The sequence below is a fragment of the Mesocricetus auratus genome, unplaced genomic scaffold (genome assembly GCF_017639785.1).
Source record: "Mesocricetus auratus isolate SY011 unplaced genomic scaffold, BCM_Maur_2.0 Super-Scaffold_100691, whole genome shotgun sequence".
Taxonomy (NCBI): Eukaryota; Metazoa; Chordata; class Mammalia; order Rodentia; family Cricetidae; genus Mesocricetus; species Mesocricetus auratus.
This window is the reverse complement of record NW_024429267.1, coordinates 25,313,002-25,336,238: the sequence shown is the minus strand read 5'-3', so window position 1 is coordinate 25,336,238 and position 23,237 is coordinate 25,313,002. Positions and strand designations below refer to the sequence as shown.

General features: G+C 42.8%; 2 protein-coding genes across 9 annotated transcripts in view; one reads left to right on the top strand and one right to left on the bottom strand.

Moving 5' to 3' along the window:
- The first annotated feature begins 48 nt into the window (after window positions 1–48).
- Window positions 49–20,881, top strand: Pgm3 (phosphoglucomutase 3). 2 transcript variants are annotated; one of them, XM_005073677.4, is made up of 13 exons: window positions 49–163; window positions 1,943–2,148; window positions 2,581–2,765; window positions 4,355–4,422; window positions 10,286–10,419; window positions 11,240–11,435; window positions 13,379–13,536; window positions 14,224–14,307; window positions 16,298–16,396; window positions 17,808–17,921; window positions 18,721–18,843; window positions 19,369–19,542; window positions 20,498–20,881. In XM_005073677.4, exons 2-13 carry the CDS (start codon window positions 1,945–1,947, stop codon window positions 20,585–20,587), a joined length of 1,629 nt encoding a protein of 542 aa, XP_005073734.1. In that variant the 5' UTR covers window positions 49–163; window positions 1,943–1,944; the 3' UTR covers window positions 20,588–20,881. The 2 variants fall into 2 exon arrangements, with proteins under 2 accessions (XP_005073734.1, XP_040596273.1); XM_040740339.1 differs by having other exon boundaries at window positions 19,369–20,563.
- Window positions 20,882–21,262: 381 nt separating this feature from the next.
- Dop1a (DOP1 leucine zipper like protein A) overlaps window positions 21,263–23,237 on the bottom strand; it is an 87,398-nt gene continuing 85,423 nt past the window's right edge. For all 7 annotated transcript variants that reach the window (XM_040740330.1, XM_040740333.1, XM_040740336.1 and 4 more), the window contains one exon: window positions 21,263–21,868. In XM_040740330.1, coding sequence (XP_040596264.1) covers window positions 21,563–21,868 — 306 coding nt within the window. In that variant the 3' untranslated portion in view covers window positions 21,263–21,562. The remainder of the gene's footprint in view (window positions 21,869–23,237) is intronic.

The following is a 23,237-nucleotide window of genomic DNA, read 5'->3' as shown; positions in this document are numbered from 1 at the left end:
CCAGACCCCTCCTCACCGCTATTGGCCGGGGGCGGTAGAGGGGGCGGGGCGTCGTGCCGGAAGCCAGGCTGGGCCACGTCTTCAGGATCTGAGTGAGCGGGTTTGGTTCGCGCTGAGCGGTGGCTGCTCGGGCGTGGAGGGAACGTTTCTGCTCCGAAACTAGGTGAGCGGGCGTGGAGGCTGTTGGGCCGCTGTGGGTGGGGGCTCCTCGGCAGCCATGGCTGGGGATGACCGCCCGACGCACCTACCCACAGCTCAGTGCGGCTCAGGTCCATACCGACCTCACGCTGGAGTGCGGGAGAGCCGCGGGTGATGGGGAGTTGGGAGCAGAATGTAATACCGAGGATAGCAGCATGAATGAAAGAACCAGGCTACGCTGTTCACTTTTTTTATTTTTTGCTTTTCGAGACAGGGTTTCTCTGTATTGCTTTGGAGCCTGTCCTTGCACTCGCTCTGTAGAGCGGGCTGGACTCGAACTCTCAGAGATCCGCCTGCCTCTGCCTCCCGAGTGCTGGGATTAAAGGCGTGCGCCACCAACGCCTGGCTGCGCTGTTCATTTTTAACGAGTGGACATTGTTGGGACTTTTAATAAGCACTCCTATGCCCACTGAAATTAGTTCTCGAACTCCAGACGCGCTAAAGGGTGGAAGTGTGCTCTTATATGACTGTTATTTTCCTTTGAGAGCGTCCTGGATTTCATAGGCGTGGTTGACACCGTTATAAATAATCATGCTACATTTCCTACTGGCCAGTTTTTACAAACATGTGCTCGTCCTTGTGGACAAAAGTTTGATTACTTTGGAGCGAAGTAAATTAGCTTGGTAATGACCGGTTTTTACAAACTGGACAAAAGCAAACATTTTTCAAAATTTCTTGTGGTGGTGTGCATTGAAGCAAGGACCGACAATAAAGCAAGGAGGTGTGACTGTTAGCTGCTCCTCTCTGGGCTTCGAGGATAGAACTGACCCGGGAAGTTCACAGTCTCTGCGTGTAGCCCCTGGCTGAGGCAGAAAACCTTGAATAGAATTAATTGGAGGTGTCCCAGAATATTAGGGGATTAGGACCCTCGCTTGATACTCACAGGTCAAAGACAGCATTATGCAAATGTGATTTGTTTTAGAAATGAATTTAGAAAACTGCTGTGTCTGTCTTTATGAATACACTGGAGGACTTCTGTGAGGTCTTAGACAAGAGAGAACGGCTGCATGTTGCTTTTCCTTTGGGACCGTTTCTCTCTAGTGTGGGTGGAATAGTGAATGAACGAGCCACATGGATCTCCCAGGTATTTGGAGGTGCTCAGCCCTTTGAGGATCTGACTTTTATCCCCAGTCTTTCACTGGCCTCATACCAGACTTTGTTATTGACTGGGATCTGCACCTATGTTGGCCCACCTTGTAAAATAAGATGATCTTTGATCTTCTTGGAGTCACTGAATATAGATGTCAAGTCTTTATTCCAGGAAAGTTCATCCTGGAGTCCAAGTGGGAGAGGAGTGGACAAGCCGGTTTCTGTCCCGACACTGGCCTGGAGTGCACAGTGTAGGCAGGAGCTTCTGGTTAATAGTTAATTCTAACTCTGGGGATTCCTTTTTTACTTCTTTGCCCCCATCCCCCATCTCCCATTCCTATCCCCCCTTCCCCTTCTCCCCAAACATGGTTCCTTGGAGAAGGTCCCAGTGAAACTAAGGTGTTCTGTTGAGCTGGTGATGGGGCAAATAGTTCTTTTTTTTTTTTTTTTTTTTTTTTTTTTTTTTTGAGACAGGGTTTCTCTGTATTGTTTTGGAGCCTGTCCTGGAATTAGCTCTTTAGACCAGGCTGGCCTCGAACGCACAGAGATCGGCCTGCCTCTGCCTCCCGAGTACTGGGATTAAAGGTGTGCACCACCAATTCCTGGCTGCAAATGGTTCCTGAAAGCTTTGTCTTCTTATCTCTTGCTTTTGCAGACATGGACCTGGAGGCTGTTTCTAAACGCTCAGCATTCCATGCCAAGCCCCAGGGACTCATTCTCCAGTATGGGACTGCTGGATTTCGGACAAATGCCCAACATCTGGATCATATCATGTTTCGAATGGGATTGCTAGCTGTCCTGAGGTCAAAGCAGACAAGATCCACCATTGGAGTCATGGTTACAGCCTCACACAATCCCGAGGTAACAAGTTGGTGTCCTTATTTACAAGACTAAAGCCCTAGTGACAGAGCACTTTGAACCAAAGTTCACATTCTAGTGCTGGGAGGGCGCCGCCTCCTCTGTATGCTCCTTTGGGCTTGAAACAACTTTCTCGTAGCGGCCATTCGGCTAAACTGGGTGTGGAGGGAATGAAGTGAGGCTGTTTCTTTGGAGAGTGTCCAGAGTAGAGGAATAACAGAATGTCCTTCCAGGTTTGGATGGAGACCTTATCAGTAAGGATAGCGTCACAAGGAACTGAAGGGGTGATGTAAGGGAAACACCTGCTGGTGCCTGGCATTGGCGCCAGTGGTACCCAGGGCAGCTGCTCAGCCATCAGTTGGAGGAATGACAGCTAAGGGTTTTCCTCCGGTCCTTTCCGCTGTACCTTCTGCTGAAGGTCTGCTTCTCTCCTAGGAAGACAACGGTGTGAAACTGATTGATCCTTTGGGGGAAATGTTGGCCCCTTCCTGGGAGGAGCACGCTACTTGCCTAGCCAGTGCTGAGGAGCAGGATATGCCTGGAGTGCTCGGTGCCATCATGGAGAAAGAAGCCGTGGATCCCCAGCAGGCTGCCTTCGTGGTGATTGGTAGAGACACCAGGTGATCATCAGAGGTCCCTGCTAAAGGGGAAACACCTGTGAAGGATTTCGTCTGTCTTCATGCCCAGGGCCAGTGGGGAGAATTGAGAGGCTGAGTCCACACCTCGCTGTCATTTTGCCTTTTTTAAGTGGCACATGGCAACTAAGTCTGGGTTTGGAGTCACCCCACTTTTAACTCTTACATGATTTGAGCAGGTTTTGTGGTCTTTGGGACTTTCCATGTCAAGGCTCTTGATAAATCAGCATTTTTGTGAGAGTTACATGAAATAACATGCACAAAAGAGCTGTACCCTTACGTGTTAGAAGCACCTAATTTCTGTGACGGTTTGTACGTGTGTTTCCCCCTTGCAGAGTCAGAGCATATGATTTTCAACACATTGCACTTAGAGATCTGCTTTCTAATCTGTTACTAGTTCAGATGTTCTGTCATTTCTTCATCCTGGAATTCACTGGAAACAGCATTTTATAGTCTCTGTATTTGCCATGCTCAGCAGCTTTTGCTTTACAAAAGCCTCCTTTTTTGCAATGTGGGTTAAAAGTGTACTTTGAAACAGTAGTCATTTTCACTTTTATGCAAGTTCTGGCTTCATCTTAGCCTTCTTTCTAAGGATATACCTTCTCATTCTCTGGATAGCTTGGACTTTGGTTTTACTCTGTGCTGTGTTTGTAAAAACTACTCACTCATTAGGTCCATAGGCAGCAGAAACAGGAAATTGATTCTTGTCCTCAAGTCAGTTATCCCATTACTGTATCTGTCTCTTACCTATAATTATATAATGATTCACTTGCTTTTCAGACAAACGAGTAATTTGTTCTGATTTTTTAAAAATGAAAGCTAGGTTCTATGCTCTCAGTAGGTTAAGACCCTATACTCCTACACCATTGTGTTGATTGTTGCTATTATTAACTAAGATGCATAGTGCTATGGTTAAAGGATTTGGGTAGGAGTTAGGGTATCCTTTATATATTTTAAAATATTCTTCATATTGCTTTTGTGTGTTCAAGAAAGTTAGGGGTTATCAGATCTCCTTGAGCTGGAGTTACAGGCAGTTGTGAGCTGCCTATGTTGGGAATTGAACTGGGGTCCTCTGAAAGAACAATATGTACTTTTAAGTACCGAGCCATCTCTCCAGCCCTCCTTTATATCCCTACCCACTTTTTCCTTTTTAAAATTTTTTTTGATGGTACAGGGTATCTAACCCAGGGCTTTGTATATGCTAGGAAAACACACGTGTACTGAGCTATAGTCCTATCCCTCTTTTTAATTTTGATGTGGTTTCACAAATTTACCCAGGCTAGCTTTGGACTCAACCATGCAGGCTTTGAACATAGTGATCCTCCTGCCTTAGCTTCTCAAGTGGGTGGAAGAATTCTAGCTTTGTATCTAGTCTGTAAATTTAAAAGCCAAATTTGTTTTTGAAGAAGTCACCTGTGCAAAGGCTCCTGGGAAAATGCTTGTAATTCACTCCCTGTTTTTGACAGAGTTGACAACTTTCAGGTTCATTGAATGTGTTACTCTGAAATGTAAGCACACACTCCTTCATTTGTTTTCCCGTTCATTCATTTTGCTTTCTTTCTTTCCTTTTGCAGGCCCAGTAGTGAGAAACTTTCACAGTCTGTAATAGATGGGGTGACTGTTTTAGGAGGTCAATTTCATGGTATGTACTTTTAAGTTACTCAAGAAATTGTTTTTTTAAATTTAAAAAGTAGCACATAATTAAAGTTTGCAAATAATAAAAAATAAATTTAAGAAATTAATCCCTAGATAAACTTTTAAAATGTTGCAGGTTTTTCTGGGCAGCCATATGAGTTTGTTTACCCATGGGGTAGAGCATACTAAATCTTTTTTACTTGAGACTCCTTTTGCCTAATAGAATTTTTCACAACACCTGGTATACAGATATCTAAAAGCACAAGTCTGGTGATTATTGATCATAAATCATAAAGAAACTTATTATCAAGTAATTCTTACATGTACATATAATCCTACCATTTTTAAAGGATGAAAACAAATTCACAAACTAATTAGATGGGTGTGTTTATTTTCTTACACAAAATTCAATGTTTGCTGAGTATTTGACACAGTAGGACATGAGCACTGTCAGCATCTTCCAGAGTCTGTGAATGTTTTTGTTATGCAATTGTCACTTACACTGAGAATGCTGCTTGGCCTTCATACATGGCAGAAATGTGTTTAGGCCATTTCAGAAATGGTTGCAAACCCTGTTCTGATAGAGCTGTGCACTCCCTCCCTCAGCTTGCTGTCTCTGATTGCTCACCTGGTCAGCCCGTAGCCTGCCATAGGTGGGTCTCTTTATAATTGTTCAGGGTGCTGTCTCTATACTCGGATGACTGGATCATCTGGGTAAATGGAGATCCTGCACTGTTAGGTTAAACTACAGAGAGCCTGAGACTTTTTCGGTGCAGTGTGTATAGTATGGATTGACAGTCTTTTTTATTTTTTGCATGCGTGCGTGTGTGTGTGTGTGTGTGTGTGTGTGTGGATGTTTGGTATCTTCCTTGATTGTTCCCTACCTTATATGTTGCGGTAGGATCTCCTACTTGAACTCAGAGCTCACTGTTTCAGCCAGTCGCTTCTCGGGTGTTTGGCTAAGGTCAGTGTGGTCAGTCTTGCTAGGTAGCTTGTCCCAGGGAACCCTCTTCACTCCGTGAGTGCTGTTTTTTCATTTTCCATGAGTGTTTTCTTCAGCCACGTGACTGGTATGCGTTAAATTTATTCATGACAGGGAAGAGCCTCACCCGCAGCAGACTAGGGCTCGAGGTAGCCCCCACACCTGCCTAACATTTGTCTGGGTGCTGGGGGTCTGAATGCCGTCCTCATATTGTCTACCTGTGCTTTGCTCCCTGGCCACCCCATGCCCCTTGCTAGGCATTGTTCTAGGAAGGAAGGAAGGAAGGAAGGAAGGAAGGAAAGAAGGGAGGGAGGGAGAGAGGAAGGGAGCAAGGAAGGAAGGAAGGAAGGGAGGGAGGGAAGAAGGGAGGGAGGAAGGGAGGGAGGGAGGGAGGAAGGAAGGGAGGGAGGAAGGAAGAAGGGAAGGAGGGAAGGAAGAGAGAAAGAGAGGGAGGGAGGGAGGAAAGTAGGGAGGGAGGGAGGAAGGAAGTTGTTGTCTATGACAAAACACAAGAGCCCACATTTCAGTGCTTTTCACCGTGGGTTGTGGGCTTGCAGCTGTCTGCACTGTGACAGTTTGCTCTTTACCCTTCCTTGAACTTGCTTGGACGCATTCCTTCTTGGTCCTCTCTCCTGCTTGTTTTCTGTCCCTTTTGATGAGGGCTCCTCTGGGGCCCCCTCTCTGATCTATATCGTGTCTGAATGGTTGTCTCTCCAGCCACCTTCATGCATGCAAGCTTTCATTCATAAGCACTTTTGGTTACCTGCTCTATGGTGTCTGTTTCACTGTGTGTCACAGTCCACGATGTGTTTATGTAGATAAGGAGGTTCTCATCTTAGTCAGTAGTGCTTCATACAAGCAAGCATCCATCTGTGCATTGAACAAATGCAGTGACGTGAATAGTGTTTCATCAAGTTGGTTCCGGGCCCACTGCAGGGCCTGTTCTTGCCCAAGGTACAGATTGGGCTGAGTGAGTCTTCACTTCCAGCCTTGGCCCAGCTGGCATCCACATTGCCAGACCCATCTTTCTATCATTCCAGAGTGGTTGACCTTTCTCTGACCTATTCTGTTTCTAAATGCATCACTTCTAGTATGTTAAATATAGAAAAAATTTGAGTGTTAATTGAGTGTTTTTTTTTAACACCTTTCTTATCTCCCTCCATTTCAAGGAAGGCTGATGTTATTCCATTTAGGGAGGGTAGTAAGACTAGGGATATAAGCAGGTACCAAATAACTTTAAAAAATGAGGATTTGGATTGTAACCCATGTGCAGTGGGGCCCAGTTAAGGGATTTTGTTCGCAAGAATAATGTGGCCATTTTTGCTTTAAGCTACCACTCACTTGAAGAAAGGGAATTAGTGAAAGAGATCAGGGAGAGCGCTCTGGTGTGTGCAGTGAGCTTTGTGTAGGAGCGATTAAAGACTCGGGCAATGGAAAACCCTGGAGCTTTTCTTGAATCAAAGGACTTTAGGATTTAGCTTTCTGTCAGGTGACCGACAGGGGGCAGGAAGATGCTTTTTTTTTTTTTTTTAAGTGTGTGTAACAGTTACATAGTGTGTGGGTTAGTCTTTGTCAACTGGGAAGAAGGAAGGAACCTCACTGGAGAATTACCTCCATCAGATTGGCCTATGCCCATGTCTGCAGGGTGTTCTCTGACTGCTAACCAGTATGAGAGAGGCTCAGCCCTTTGTGGCTGCCATTCTAGTGCAGGTAGGCCTGGACTATGTAAAACTGGGAGGAGAATGCCAAGGAGAGCAGCCGCCCTGAGCAAGCGGCATTCCCCAGGGCCTCTTTCAGTTCCTGCCTGGAGCTCCTGCCTCGTGCTGGGTACTTTTCTGTTGGAATTTTTAAAAAGCAGCATGAGAGAGAAAGATGCCATGCAACAGATTTCAAGCAGAGGGGTTTTTTAATTAGGGAAAAGGGGATCTTAAAAAGGGGAAAGTGGTGGCACACGCCTGTAATCCCAGCACTCGGGAGGCAGAGGCCTAAATATCAACACTTTCCTCCTCAAGTTGCTTTTTTTTTTTTTTTTTTTTGGTTTTTCGAGAAAGGGTTTCTCTATTGTTTTGGAGGCTGTCCTGGAACTCACTCTGTAGACCAGGCTGGTCTGGAACTCACAGAGATCCGCCTGCCTCTGCCTCCCGAGTGCTGGGATTAAAGGCGTGCGCCACCAACGCCCAACCCTCAAGTTGCTTTTGGTCAAGGTTTATTATGGCATCAGAAAGCAAAGGAAAATGCCACTCAATATTTGATAGTTTCAACTTTACTCTCACAATCCTGGTTTCCTCCTTTAGCGTGTCTTTTAGGATAATTTTTTAATTTTATTTTGAACCATTTCCATTTAATGAACTTAGGCGATTATCCACACTTTTTTGCACCTCCTCTCACTAGAGAGACTGACCTCTGGAACCATTCTGTTGTGTGGCTGACGGCCCAGGAACTCAATGCTCCTCTGCCCCATACCAAACTCTTCCTTTGAGGCTTCATCTAGCTGAGTGGATCTTAACCTTTGGGGGGCACATATTAGATATCCTGCATATCAGATATTTACATTATGATTCATAACAGTAGCAAAATTACAGTTATGACCTAGCAACGAAATAATGTTGTGTTTGGGGGTCACCATAACACAAGGAACTGTATTAAAGAGCCGCAGCATTAGGAAGGTTGAGGACCACTGGTGTGGCTCATGCCTGGCATCCGTCTCCCTTGCTTCTTGTGTTCTGAGTCCAGCCCTGTTTGAAAGGTATCTCTTTGTTTCCTTGGAAAGTTATTTGTGACACATTTATTAAGATGTCTGACAAGCATACTCTTTTGGCCAAGTTTAGTGTTCTACCAGGCACCTTGGTGACTGCCTGGTTGGGCCTGCTTTAGTTTGCTAGTCACTGGGGTCTTTTGGACTGTAGTGGGGCTGGTGTTGTGCACAAGGGCCTGTGCTTGTGGAGACAGATCCCGAGGGATTCGTCCAGCTCTCCTCACTGCTAAGACAGTGCAGAGAGTGCAGACGTGGGGTGGCCCAGCCCCGATGCACCCTTATAGCAGGAATGAAGGCCTGTTCTACCAGGTTACTCATCTTAGCCCAGTGTGGACTTGTTTTCCTGCTTAAAGACCAGCTCTACTTCAGCTTGGAGCAGTGTCCTCAAGGATACCTTCAGCCCTGCTCCTGGGAGTCACAGAAATTCAGTCCTGATGATCCCTCCCAAGTGACAAGGAATTCCTGCAACCCCCTTGTCTTTTTACTTATTCATTTTTATTTTGAGATAGGATCTCACTGTGTTTCTTGGCTGAACTCAACTCAGAGATCCACCTATTCCTGCCTCTCAGGTGCTGAGGTTAAAGGTGTTGTGTATTATCACACTGTATTATTTCTTATCCTGTAATTTTGGTGGTTTTCAAGATGGTTCATTTGAATTTTATCTGTAACCTATTTTAAATGATTAATATTTTGCTATTACTAGTAGTTTACAGTTCTTTTAGAATTATGCAACATGTCCTTATAATGGTACTATTATAGTTCTGGGATCATTCAGAGACTCACTGGTCTGACCATGGTTAATTTTAACAAAGAAGAGGCTTTACTTGGATGCTGGCATCAGGTCTACACCTGAGAGTTGGGACTCCTAGGGTGAAGTGTCCATTTACATGAGTCAGGGGTTTCAAAGGCAAAACTCACAAGGCTGTGTACCTGATGCCTTTCTGCAGCCAGATGCAAGCAGCACACATCCTGATGTACTTCCTGCCTAAGTGTAATCCAGCACACACCCTGTCTACAAGCAATCAGGGCAAGCATGCTTGTTTACAGAAGTAGTTTGTTATTGTACATGAATAACATTTTTGTTAAAAATTTTCAAGACCAGGCAATTACAAGAGCAGCCCCCAGCACTCTGGGAAGTTATTCTGTTTTGGGGAAAGTAGGGCTTACAGATTAGAGGCATTTTTGTTTTATATTCTCCTAAGCACAGTAATTAAAATTTAAAACAATGTTAGCTATCACAATACCAGTGGATATTTGTGCCCTTGGATATTTTGAAAGTTTTGTGTTTACATTTTCTGAGATTCTTTTATAAGCCACCAACTAGACCACCTGTGAGTAGAAACAGACTGCTAAGGCTTTCTCTCCTGTGGTGTGCGTGCGTGCGTGCGTGCATGTGGTGTGGTGTGGATGGAGCAGAAAGAAGAGAAAAATGGCAGAAAGCAAGTAGGTTTTATGTCACAGTCATCAGGGCGGGGATCTGAGCTGGTACTGACCTGGATCTAGGTGCCTGACACCTAGGTAACTGACCTTTGGGGGAAGGTTAGTAACTGTTCCTAGCGAACTGTGTCTGCCTTAGGAGTTCTGCTTTTCTGGTAAGCAGAAACCCACCTCTAGGCTTGTTTACATGGTAAACAACCTCTGTGCCTCTAATCCCAGTACACAGGAGCAGAGGCAGGTGGATCTCTGTGAGTCCGAGGCCAGTGTGGTTTACAAAGTGAGTTCTAGGACAGCCATTGTTGTTATCCAGAGAAACCCTGTCTCGAAAAACCAACCAACCAACCAACTAGTCTGTATATCAGGTAGAAGTCCTTCTGTTTAAGGCAGCGTCACCAGCACTGTTATCTTTTGGGGAGGCAGAGTCGTGGTTTGGATCTAGCTTTCTTACGGTATGAATTCTTTTTTTTTTTTTTTTTTTTTTGGTTTTTCGAGACACGGTTTCTCTGTAGCTTTGGAGGCTGTCCTGGCACTCACTTTGTAGACCAGGCTGGCCTCGAACTCACAGAGATCCGCCTGCTTCTGCCTCCCGATTGCTGGGATTAAAGGCGTGCGCCACCAACGCCCGGCATAGTATGAATTCTTATGAGCTTCTTTTGTTACTAGTGAGCTGACCTGCCCTTTGTGTCTGTTGGGCAGATTATGGCCTGTTGACCACCCCTCAGTTGCACTACATGGTGTATTGTCGGAATTCCGGAGGCCGGTATGGAAAGGCAACCATAGAAGGCTACTGCCAGAAACTCTCCAAGGCTTTTGTAGACCTAACCAAACAGGTGAGACCTTTCCATCGTGATTGGAATGTCAGCAGGGAATAGGGTAATACAGTCAATCAGCCACCTAACTTACATGGCTTGCCACCTGTCCTCCTCCTTTCCTCCAAATGTGACTTATCTCCAGTTTCTCTCTTCAGGGCTCAGGCTCTGATGTGTGTGTATAATGGCCAGACGCATCCTGGGAAACCTCATGGTATCTTTGCTTGTGGTTATCAGTATTCACTGAGACGAACTTGATTATAACATTGATGCTGCTGGCTTGGGAAAGTACTGTAGGAAGGAATTTCTTTTTGGTAGACTCCATGATCAACTCTGCAGATGTGCAGGATGTGGATAGTGCTTGTCCTCATAAATCTCAGGTTTTGGTGTGGGGACTGTCGAAAGACTGATAAGTATAAAACAAACAAAAATTCCCCAAGCCCCAACTATGCCCCGTAATATTATATGCCTTCTAGAGAATGCTATCGTTACCCAGACACCTGTGTACTTACTCATCTGCACATTTAAGTGGCTGCCAAGAAGGGAAGACTGATGTTTTCACGGGGGAAGACTGATGTTTTTACGGGTCAGTCACGCGGTGTTGAGACTCAGTTCTGATGCCTTTCTATATGTTGTCCATCTCATGGCGCCACTGCTGTGCTGCTCGGGTTTTCTCTGATGTTTTGTAGTTCATCTGGCTGTGTGTGCATATACTCTGGATTAAACTAGACGAGTAAGTGGGAGTAACAGAAGACCTTCACACGTATACGTACATGCATGTGTGCTTGGTGATTCGCTTTGGTGACTTGATGTTTTCCTTCCATGTCGTTTTCCTTTGAAGGTTTCCTGCAGTGGAGATGAAAACAGATCAGTTAAAGTCGACTGTGCAAACGGCATAGGAGCCTTGAAGCTGAAAGAAATGGCGCACTATTTCTCCCAGGGACTGTCGGTTCAGCTGTTTAATGATGGGACTGAAGGAAGGCTCAATCACCTGTGTGGTGCTGACTTTGTGAAGAGTCACCAGAAACCCCCACAGGGTATGTCCAGCAGCGGTGTGTGTCCCAGAGGCCGTGTCTATGCCTCATCCTAGATCTCTTTGGAGCCGGGTCACTTAAAGGCCAAGCTGTCTCCGAGTGAAGACTCACACCACTTGTGCGGGCTCTGTCACCTTGGGGTCCTTAGAAATTTTCCCCCTCATAAATGCCATTCAGAACACGGTCAGCTCCTGCTTGAAAGCTGAAACAGAAAACATCGCAGTAGAGTGACAGCTCTCAAAGTTGAGACCCTGTCAGAATCGAAGTGCCACGGCAGCACACAGGTGGCCCCACTCCCTTTCCCATTTAGTCTGTCCAGGGTGGGATGCGCTCAGGATGGGAACTCCTATCCCTGGTAGGTTGCCAGGCTTTGCTGGTGGCTCAGGTCCAGTGAGCACGCTGAGACCCGCTGATCCAGAGGCTGCAACTGTAGGTAGCTTTGTCTTCACGCTGTCTGCACTAGACTGGCTGGAAGGGGAATGGGAAGATGCCTTTAAATCATCAGTGGACACTGTGTTTCCCACACGGGAAGATTTGGAATAATCCTGTTCAGGTGTTGATTGTAGTAAAGAGGTGTTCCAGATGCTCTCCTACAGACCCTAGGATGCTCTCTGCTAACCTGGCCTGGCTTGCAGGTGTATTGTCTGGGTTGCTGGGTTTACCTGTGCTCAGTTGCAGTTTCAGTTCACTGCTGAATAATTCTGATTTCTCTACCCAAAGCCATCAAACCTCCATTGCCATGATGCAGGTCAGCTGCCACCGCTCCACAGCCGTCTTGCTTCTGCCTCACTTGTGTGGCCTGTTCTGCCTTACTGTATGTAGTAAGCAATTAGGAGCTGAATTTATACAGTCTTTTCATGGTAGTGCTTGTTTTGGTATTACCTGTCCTTCATCTGTCTGTCTGATTGTTGAGGTCTCACTCCCTCCATTGCTGGGTACTGACCCCCCCCCCGCTGTTTCTCTGACTTGCAGGAAGCAAGGCTAACAGTTTGACTTTGTCTGCTGCCTTCGTTGCTAGGGACAGCAAGGTTTTCTAATAAATCTGATGTGACAGTTGCTGAAGTGTCAGTGAGCTCTTGGAAGTTATAGTTCTGTGCTCCTAATTCCATTTCTTGTTACTGTTAGCATAAGTAGATAAAATACTTATATTAGAATTGAGTCAAAGCACATACGCTATCTATTGCTGATTTTTATTTTTAATATGTAAAGGGCAGCGTTATACTTTTAGAAATCTTACATTTAGAAATCTCTAGTTTCAAAAAACTGTATGGGAGACTTGCCTAGTCAAACCAATTGGTTAATAAAATTTTATTTTAGTATACTAGCACTTTTTAGCATGAATAGATTTGAGTTTTTTGTTTGTATTTTTTATTTTAGTTTGCCTTGCAAGAATTTAGCCTGCAGGAAAAGTGCCAGTAGCTGGGAGTGTGGTACACACCTTTAACCTCAGCACTCAGAGGCAGAGGCACAAGGCTCCTAAATTGGAGGCCAACCTGGACTACATAATGATGTCCTGTTTTCAAAAAGAGTATCAGTAGACTAACTGGATACTAACATTGAAAACTGGAGACATTGGTTTGTATTCGAAAGAATCTTTTTTTCTTTTTGGTTTTCTGAGACAAGGTTTCTCTATGTAACAGTCCTGGCTGTCCTGAAACTCATTCTGTAGACCAGGCTGGTCTGGAACTCACAGAGATCTGCCTACCTCTGCCTCCTGAGTACTGGGATTAAAGGTGTACGCCACCACCACTGGCTGGAAAGAATCTTCAAAAACATCTCTTGAAAAATTTCTAGTGGATGTGCTGTACTGTAGCATATAATGCTAGTTTTCATCTGCTACACTGAAAAATAATTACGTGTGCCAGGGAAAAATCTAACGTTTTATACAGTGAGTTCTATTCCCGTTTCCTAGTCTGAAGCGCACTTTGAATCTCCCTGTGTGCTAGGGATGGAAATGAAGTCTGATGAAAGATGCTGCTCCTTTGATGGGGATGCAGACAGGATCGTGTATTACTACAGTGATGCAGACGGCCACTTTCATCTCCTAGATGGAGACAAGATAGCCACATTAATTAGCAGTTTCCTTAAAGAGCTCCTGTTGGAGGTAAGGTGGGGGCTGGGGAGACATCTAGACTTGCTAGTGAGCTCTTCCACACCAGTCTTTCCAGTGTCTTAGCGCCACTGTGGATGGGGGTTCCTGACAGTCGTGGCCTGAAAACCAAAATGAGTGGCAATTGTAGCCATCTCAGCACAGGGGTGTGGGTTTTAGTCGCAGTGAGGGTGGTTCTAGATGACTGTATGCATGCTCCTTTTCTTGATACTGGCTTGGCTTTATCATGCAGCTTTGTGAAGTTTTGGTTTCTTTTAAACTGATGATGCATGCATGCATTACTGAGAATTCCATCATTACTGTAAAGCATACAGTTCTAAGAACAAATAATACCCAAGATAATTATTACTGTCATTATAAGTTTAGTAATTGATCCCCCCTTTATTTTTCTTTTGGGAAAATCCCTGAATTAGTATATAGTTGGAAATTATAATAATATGGAAAAGGTTTATTAATAATTTACAGGGATCACCCACTGTCTTAAAGAGGGTTCACTATAAAACTGTGCTTGCAAGTATTTTAGACTTTTCCTGGTAGTGTGTGCTTTCTTTTAGAATGCCATTTATTGCCTAAACTAAGCCAGGGTGGAACTCGCTGATTCTGTTGCCTTGACAACTCTGACTGTGTCAGAGGCTCTTGTGCATTTGATGGCTGGTTAAGTGTGTCATTGATTCCTTCTAGATTGGAGAAAGTCTGAGCATTGGTGTGGTACAGACTGCGTATGCAAATGGAAGTTCTACAAGATACCTTGAAGAAGTTATGAAGGTACCATGTTGTCTTCAGTTTTGGGTCTTTTCTGACTAGTGTGGGAAGATAATTCTGTGAGGAAAATAACGTTACCATTATTTTCTGTGAGGGAAAGCGAGCAGTGAACAAAGCTGAGCCACTGTCCGGGTGATGGTGACAGGCTCAAAAGGGTCACATGTCTCTGATGCGAAAGGGAGGGAGACTTTCACCTTGGAGCATATCATAACTCTGAATTCTGTGATCTTGTGGATACAAATCTTTTTAAAGGCTAATTGAGCTGCATTTGTAATCATGAGTGTTTATGGGACTGAAGATGCCTCTTTCAAACACAAAGAGTAAGGTCATATTGCACCTATATCTTCATTTCTTATGATCAAAGACCTGGAAAGTAACTTAGGCAAGGAAGGATTTATACTGCCTCAGTGAGAAGGCATACAGCCCACCATGGGAAAGGTATGGCAGGAGGTATAGCACATGGACACATTGGGTTACTCAGGAAGAAAGGAAGGATAGAAAAGTAGGTCTCCTAGTGACCGACTTTCTTCAGCTAGGACCTCCAACTCAAGGCTCATTTTAGATATGGCCGAGAATGGTATCTGGTCGCGCTTGAGCCTGACATTAGGAAGTGAGAGGATCTTTACCAGTAATCATCTGTGTTTGGAGTGTGTATGAAATGGAATGTTTGCTTGGTTCCTGGAGTGCTCGCCTTAGCACCTGCCTGTGATGTTCCTCAAGACTGGGCTTCTTGGCATTTGTTTGTTTTTCTACTGTCTGTCAGAGAACCAGACTCTTCACAGTCCCTGCTCTGAGTCTGGGGTTCATGGACAAAATTGGAAGCTGTTTGTTTTTCTCCAAATTCCTGCTCTGGGCAGATAAGTGAGTCAGCACAGCAGGTGAAAAGGGTCCAAGAATTATGCCTGGGCCTGCTGCTGTCAACTGTGGTCAGTCTTCTAGAGAAGTATAAACGGAATTTCATGTGAACTTCCTGCTTCTTAAGAGAATAGTAGACGGTCAAAAGAAAACATCACGGAGGCTGCTTGCTTTTGCCTTACTTTAAATATATGGTTAAAGTGGCTTCACTCCAGGATCGTTCATGGGGTTAGTGCTTGACCCTAGGACACATTCTGAGAAATGCAGTGTGTGCCATGAGTTGGTGTCATTGTGTTAACATAGAGTGCATTCAATTATGATGGCCATGGCATCCCTAGGAGCCTTGATCTTCTGATGCCACTGCACATCCATTGCTCTTTACCAGAATGTCATAGTGCATGAGCGTTTAATTTGAAAATCTCATCTGTACATTCTAGTATGTTTAGAGACTTATACACAACAGAAACTGTTAACTTCTCGACCCTTTTTCCTTTTGGATTAAGTACTTTTGGTCCTTGCCATCCTGTGGTTTTTCAAGTCCAACAAATGCTGATCTTACTGGATGCTTTGTTTCTGTCAGTTTCTCCTAAATCTGTCAGAGCCACAGTTGATAGCCTATTCACTGCTGCTGATTCAGTCAGGGTTATTTATTACTATCTATGATTTGTCTTGAAAGTTTATCTGGCCTTTTTGTTATTTTCATTTTTCAATACAGAGTTTCTCTTTGTAGCCCTGGCTGTTTTAGAATTCATTCTACAGAACAGGCTGTTCTGTCTCCAGAATGCTAGAATTAAAGGTGTGTTCTACCACACTCATCCCTAACTGGCCCTTCTTAACTTTCTAAGCCAATAGTTAGTAAGAAATAGTCTGGGGACCCAATCTAGCTAGCCAGTGTTTATTAAGAGTTCTCTTGGAATAGCATCCTGCACATTTGTTTAGATGAGGTCTGTGGCTTACTCCACAAACCACAGAACAACCTTCTGAAAACAGACAATGCCACCTATCTGCAGTCATTCCCTGTGTGGGTGTTTTAACAGCCTTTATTGCCTTTAGCACCAGAGGGAGTTTTCAGATTTATTTCTGGAATAATAGATATATAATTCACTGACTGTTGTTGTCTTTCTTCAATGTGTTGTAGGTACCTGTTTATTGCACCAAAACTGGTGTCAAACATTTGCATCACAAGGCTCAAGAGTTTGACATTGGAGTTTATTTTGAAGCAAATGGGCATGGCACAGTAAGTTGCCTTAAAGATGTCAGCTAGGATTTTTCTTAATAGTGGATTTCTATTGTAGTTTGTTTAAATGACTAGGTATTACATATTCAATGTATACTTTTAGATGCTATAAGATGTCTTTTTAAAAGACTGTTAATGATCCTCTGTGAAGAAGTGTACCAATTTGTTCTTTAAAAAGGCTGGGGAGAGCTCAGTTGAGTAACTAGGCATGACTATGGTCAGTGCTGTGGGGGTAGAGACAGGTGCATCCCTGGGGATCACTGACCTTCTAATGTAAGATCCTGTCTCAGTAAACAAGGTGGGCAGCACTTGAGGAATACTGGAGGGATCAATTCTGGCCTCAGCATGAACACACACACATACACACACACACACACACACGCATGCAGAGAAAGAGAGAGTGAGAGAGCACACAAAAAATCCCAATAAATTATTTTAAAATCTACTGTTCATTTTCTTAAAATATTCCTACTTCTTATAGAGAGCAGGTCAGTAGCTATGATGAAAAGTTTTATGGGTTTACAGTATATACTAGCATAGGTTTTTTTTGTTTTGTTTTGTTTCATGGCTTTATCAGAAGGAATATTCTAAAAAAATTAGTCATATATAATTTATCATAAAAGTCACTATTTTAAAGGGTATAACTTTTTTAAATTCAGATTTTATTTAGAAATGTCTTTGTACTTCACCTCATTTCATGAATGGATTTGAGGTAGATATCAGAATATTTGAATGTAGTGTAAATCATTCTTTATTAATTTCAATTTGGCTTTTAGAAGAGTCATGAATATAAGAAGGAGATTATATTTCTACAAAATGCAGCTAAAATATAACTCCAGTGATCTAATGCAAGCATTGGAACACAGGTCTCTGTTGAATCTGCTCAACTTTACTCATAGAAAAAATGGATATGCCTGTTCAGTAAAAATTTATTTACAAAAACCAGGTGATCACCCTGTAACTTACTTTACCAAGAAATGCCCATTTCCTCAAGTGATCAATCTCTGTGTGTTCCTCTAGGACTCTAAAAGGATGGGTGTGGCATTTCAAAACAAAGAATGTATATGGTAATAAGTATCTGACACTGTCTGCCATACTGGTGAATGCAATGAATTCCTTCAGATGTTACAATCACATATCCCTTAAAGGCACCTGCTGCAGAGGTCAAGAATTGGGCTGGAGAACACACTGAGCTCATGTATTCAGTTTTTGTCAAAGTGGTATCTTTTTAATTAGTCTTATAATCCATGAACTTTTTCCTTAGTAATAAAACCCATTGTGCTCTGATTTGATCTTAACATTAATGGCAGGCAGACATCAGGCTGCCATTATTTTTCTCTTCAGTCTTTCCAGATTCACTAGGAATGACAGGTGACCTAGAGTTTGTGACTGACTTTTGCTTCTGCTGCAGGCAGTGTTTAGTGAAGCCGTTGAAGTGAAGATAAAGAGACTAGCGCAAGAACTTGAAGATGAGAAAGGAAAAGCTGCCAAGATGCTTGTGAGCATCATCGACTTGTTCAACCAGGTGAGAGCTGGTGAGGGGCCAGGCTCTGAGTTACCTTAACATCAGTCAAAACATGGAACACAGGATTAATAAAATGTGGAGACCTGGCTGGGTGGTTTGCTTTTAACAATGGCGCCCACAGTTAAGACTTACACAGGAAATATATGCTTCCTGTTCTTGATTTATTATCAGGAAATGTTGAAATGTTCAAGTATACTTAGTAGCTACTGAGTTATGTGTTTTGTGTGTTTAGCTAATCTTTCAAAGACAGCCTTGGGGAAATTTTGTGCCATTTACATGTTTGAGCAAGGCACCTGAGAATCAGACAGTTGAAGCTGCAGTGCTCTGTGGAAGAACGACAGACAGTCAGGGAAGACATGAGTCCCAGTGTTTGGTGTGCATTGGTGTTTTACCCACCTGTCTTTAAAACCATGGCAGTAATGCAGGAATCAAGGTTCTAATGTCCATTTTACAAATGAATCACAAGCTTCAAGTTTGGCTCCAACTTCAAGTGTATCTTGAACCAAAGCTTATTTTCTCTATTAGTTCCATCATTACGATATCTAAGAGATCTAGTTAAAGAATTTGAGTCATAGGATATCAGAGTCAAACCTTTCCCAAGTCTAGATGTTTCTCATGAGTTGGTTTGATCAGCTTTGGATACATGTCATTGTTATCTTTCATGGTTATGTGCATCTCATTTGTGTTCACATTCTTTTTAATAATTCATGGGCAGGGCAGCTTGATTTTCTAAGTGGACAACATTCATGTGGGATTTATGGAAAGTTGGCTTATCAGCTTTGTTTCCCCAATCCTGCAGGCGACTGGAGATGCTATTTCTGATATGCTGGTGATTGAGGCCATCCTGGCTCTGAAGGGCCTGACTGTGCAGCAGTGGGATGCTCTTTATGTTGATCTTCCTAACAGACAACTCAAAGTTAAGGTGAAGAGAGTGTCAAACAACCTTTTAGAATATAGCTGTTCTTCCAGTCTTCCTATGCCAAGTGTTTTCTGAGTGCGTTCTATTTCAGTCTGTATGTACATTCCACTTAGAAAGTAAGGCCTTATAACAACTGCTTTATTCACACTTTAAAAAATAACTTATTTTGTACTTCTGGCCTCTAACTCACAGAGGTTCGCCTGCCTCTGCCTCCCGAGTGCTGGGATTAAAGGCCTGAGCCACCACTGCCCAGCTTTGACCATTATTTTATTAATAGCTTTGTGACAATGTGTGGAAATGCTCTGTTTGGTAAATTTTTGTATACTGAAGCATTTTTCCTCAATAGTTGTATAAAAATGCTACACGGCTTTAGCGCAATCAAACAGGTTTTATTGCAGGTCTCCTTACCTGCTGTGTGCTTCACTGATGCGCACTGAGTCTAGTAACTTGAAATGCCAGCCTGTTACTGTGGCAGGACCATTCGGAACAGGTTAAACTCTAACCTAGTAACAGACATTTTGTGTTCAGGTTGCAGACAGGAGAGTTATTAGCACCACTGATGCTGAAAGACAAGCACTCACTCCGCCAGGACTCCAAGAAGCAATCAATGACCTGGTGAAGAAGTACAAGCTTGCCAGAGCTTTTGTTCGACCCTCTGGTACAGAAGACATTGTCCGGGTATATGCAGAAGCAGACTCACAAGTAAGTTGGGAACAGGGAGGAGAAATCAGTTGTGTTTGGAGTCTCACTGTGGCAAAAGGTTTTTTGTTGAGAGTAAGACTGAATGCACTGCAAGGTATATAGTTAAATAGTTTCACACGCCCTTTAATTTGTTACCGAACCGTTCTTTATTGTGGATTCTTGAGTGTGTGATGTTCTGGCTGTGCAGAGTATCTCATAAATCCTTCCTTTGCTAATTGTAATGTATTATAGATTACTCTTTTCCCTTTAAAAATGTAGTTCTATGAGTTGGTTTGTGGAAGCAGCCAGTTTTAATATTTCCATAGCAGCTGGTAACGCTGCTTTTCTTTCTGGACTTTTGAATTGCTTTTCAAATTTTTCTTACTCTACCTGTATTTCCTGCAATTTTATCATTTGTACTTTATACGTACTGTGGTTGAATGGGGACTCGGGAAATATCAGCAGTTAATTTTTACATGACAATAGGTATCTCTGATGGAAACCCTAAGAATTACTTATTATTAGCAGTTGTAGCCTTTTTTTGGGTGGGGGCGCGGGGAGGGGTGGAGAGGTTGTTTTCAAGACAGGTTTTCTCTGTGGCTTTGGAGCCTGCCCTGGAATTAGCTCTTGTAGACCAGGCTAGTCTCAAACTCACAGAGATCTGCCTGCCTCCCAAAAGTGCTGGGATTAAAGGCGTGCACCATGACTGCCTCATAGCCTTCTTGATTTTAAAGGGGCTTGGTTACTTACTCGGTTTAGGAACTGAGATTTTTATAAACTGAATTGAAAACTTACCTTATTTAGAAGAGCCTAACTCACTTTCTATTTATTTATGGGCTTTGGAACTTACTACAAAAAGATGAAAAAATGATTTGAATACCTCTGAATCAGAATCGGGAAGCATCTCCCTCTAGAATAGCCAGTGATAGATGGAAGGTGCCGTGTCTCTCACCTAATCTCTGCTTGTGATTCACAGGAAAGTGCGGATAGGCTTGCATATGAAGTGAGTTTGGTGGTGTTTCAGCTGGCTGGAGGCATTGGAGAAAAGCCACAACCATCTTTTTGAAGATAACTTTTATATTCTTAAAACATGGACTTCTAAAATGTTTCTATAAACCTATTGACAATGCTGGCAGTACTAAGGCATTTGTAATCATAACACTACAAATGCACTCTAATGTATTTAGATCTGTATTTTTAAAACACTACCAGAAAAAAAACTGTTTAGAAGTTGGTAAATCTTAGATTTGGTAATGAAGCTCACCTCTGATGTTATCTGTATTAAGTTTTAATAGTTTGAGTGTCATTAATTTTATAGTGTATGCAGGGTGTTGGGAAATTAAATTTTATTACTTACTAACTCCTTGCAATGACTTTGTGATTAGTTACCTAAACCAAGATATTTTGCAGCATTGAGCTACCTGACTCAGATGGGAGAGTAGAGACTTTCTACAAACCAATTTTCCATGGCAGACTTTAAAATAAGAAATGACTGACTTGTTTGTGTAGCAGCATCAGAACTGGCAGGTGGCTTTGCACTACCAGAGTCCTGTGCTGTACCACCAGAATGCATGGTCCAGGCTTTAGCTACTCTTGAGTACTCAGGGAAGGGATGTGGAGGGACAGCTCCATCTAATCCATGAAGTCTCTGACAGAAAAGTGACCATTCTGATACTAGGATTTTAACCACAGAAAGAAGAAGAAAAATAAGGCTTGAAACAAGCAAAAAAAGAAAAAAACAAAACAAAACCATGGTGTATTTTGGTCGGTTTAAGACAACCCTGACAGTGAAACAATGGACTATATGTGCAAATATAGACCTCTCGTTGGCACCATCATCAGTATGAGCCAACTATATTTAAACTTGATTCAGGCCACATTCAGACATAAGCTCTTATTTACAAATATTTAAATTAAATACAACCTGAAGAGTGTTTTGTTACATACATATATATAAAAGAAAAAGAAACTATACAACTCAGAGCAGTGTGTTTTAAATAATTACATTTCCAGTGAAGCTCTGGGGAACCACTGGTGGTGGTCAAGTTTTTATGACTCCTTCCAGAAAATCCTTCTCTATCATCTCTTCAATTTTTTGCCTGGCTTTGCTGGAGAATGCTTTGTTGTTCTCTAGCTTCATGTCCTTGTTTGGGAAGGAGTTTGAGTAGAGAACAGGGCTCCCTGAGTGTCCTCCGCACCGGCTTGTGACTTTGCTGTTGAAGACTTGGCTGAGGACATTGAAGAAGGGCAGCAGTTGCTCCATGCTGCGCATTGTGCAGAGGGTGAGTAACAAGTGCCCCGGCTCCCAGCCCATGGTCCTCCCTGAACTGTCTTCCTCTGGATTCTTCTGCAGAAACAAAAAGGGACTTGTTACTAACAGGTGAAGTCTCTCATGTGAGAAATGGATACAAATGCTAACATCAAGTCTGCGTTCCAGACAGGAAGAAAATCACTGCTGCTTTTATTATCATTAGCTATTTTGAATCATTTAACTCCTTTGTAGTAGTTTTCAACTAGATTGCAGAGGTAACTTTAGTTTAAATGACCTTGGCTATAGGGTTCAAGAGTGAATAATTACTGTCAGTACACAGAGAAATGAGGGGTTGGGCTAGACACAGGAGGGAAGCTGGACCTTGAGTGAAAGGACCCATGCTACTCCAGTTCTGCTTTTTACTTACTGTGTTGCACCTGTGCAACACACAGTTCCTGCTGGTGACATGGCAAACTGTTCTTTTTCAGCCAGGAAGTCAAATGAGAATGTATGTAAAAACCATCCACTAAATACTAAAAAGTACTATATATTAAGATATAGAGATACTTTAACATGGATGTGGCAACACATGCTTATAATCCTAGTAACTTGGGAGAACTCCGAGTTCAAGATACAAGATCTTGTCTCAAAAACTTGATAAATGATATCAGTTTCTTGGCTACTTGATGAACTCAACTAAGTGACAACAGCTATGAGTAATCTACCACAGAAAGGGCTGAGTGAACTGAAGGTGTTATGTCTTGCAAAATCACATATTACAGCACAAGGAGAAAATAATGAAAATAGGAAAACAGGAAGGACAATTAAGTGTGTCATTCACAAATGGTGTTCTCTCTTCCAAGTTTGGATGTTACTAAGAAATTGATTTATCTGGTATTTTATTATCAGTTTCCTAACGTGATTCCAAGGTTGGTTATTTATTGTGTAAGGGATAACACCCTGGGCCTTGTGGATGTTAAAAGCATTTTACCACTGAGCTACCCATTCAGCCCTATTTGCTTTAAAATCTGAAGGAAAATAGATATATTACAATAGAAAATGCCATGTATAAGCAAGAAAAGTTAAAAATGGGACATAGCTGTCATCTATAGTTTATTAGCAATGATTTAGCCTCCAATTTTGATTAAAGGATAAACAGGGACTTTCATATTATTAATGCCACCACACAGTTCCTAGCTTACCAAATAGCCTCTAATCCCCTAAAAAACAAAACAAAACAAATCAAACTGCATTTAAATGTTAAGCAAAGGACAGATAAAGATAAATTTATCCTGAAGGGAAGTAAATGCTGCTTATAACTTCTATAGCTCATTTCGAAATAAGAGAATCATGGTATTTTTTATATTTCTATCGAGATTTTTCTTAAAAGAGGGATTCCCTGCCTTGGCCCTGAGCTCTTAGCCAAGAGAAGCACACGTTTCAGTGTTGTTTTTTTTTCCTGTTC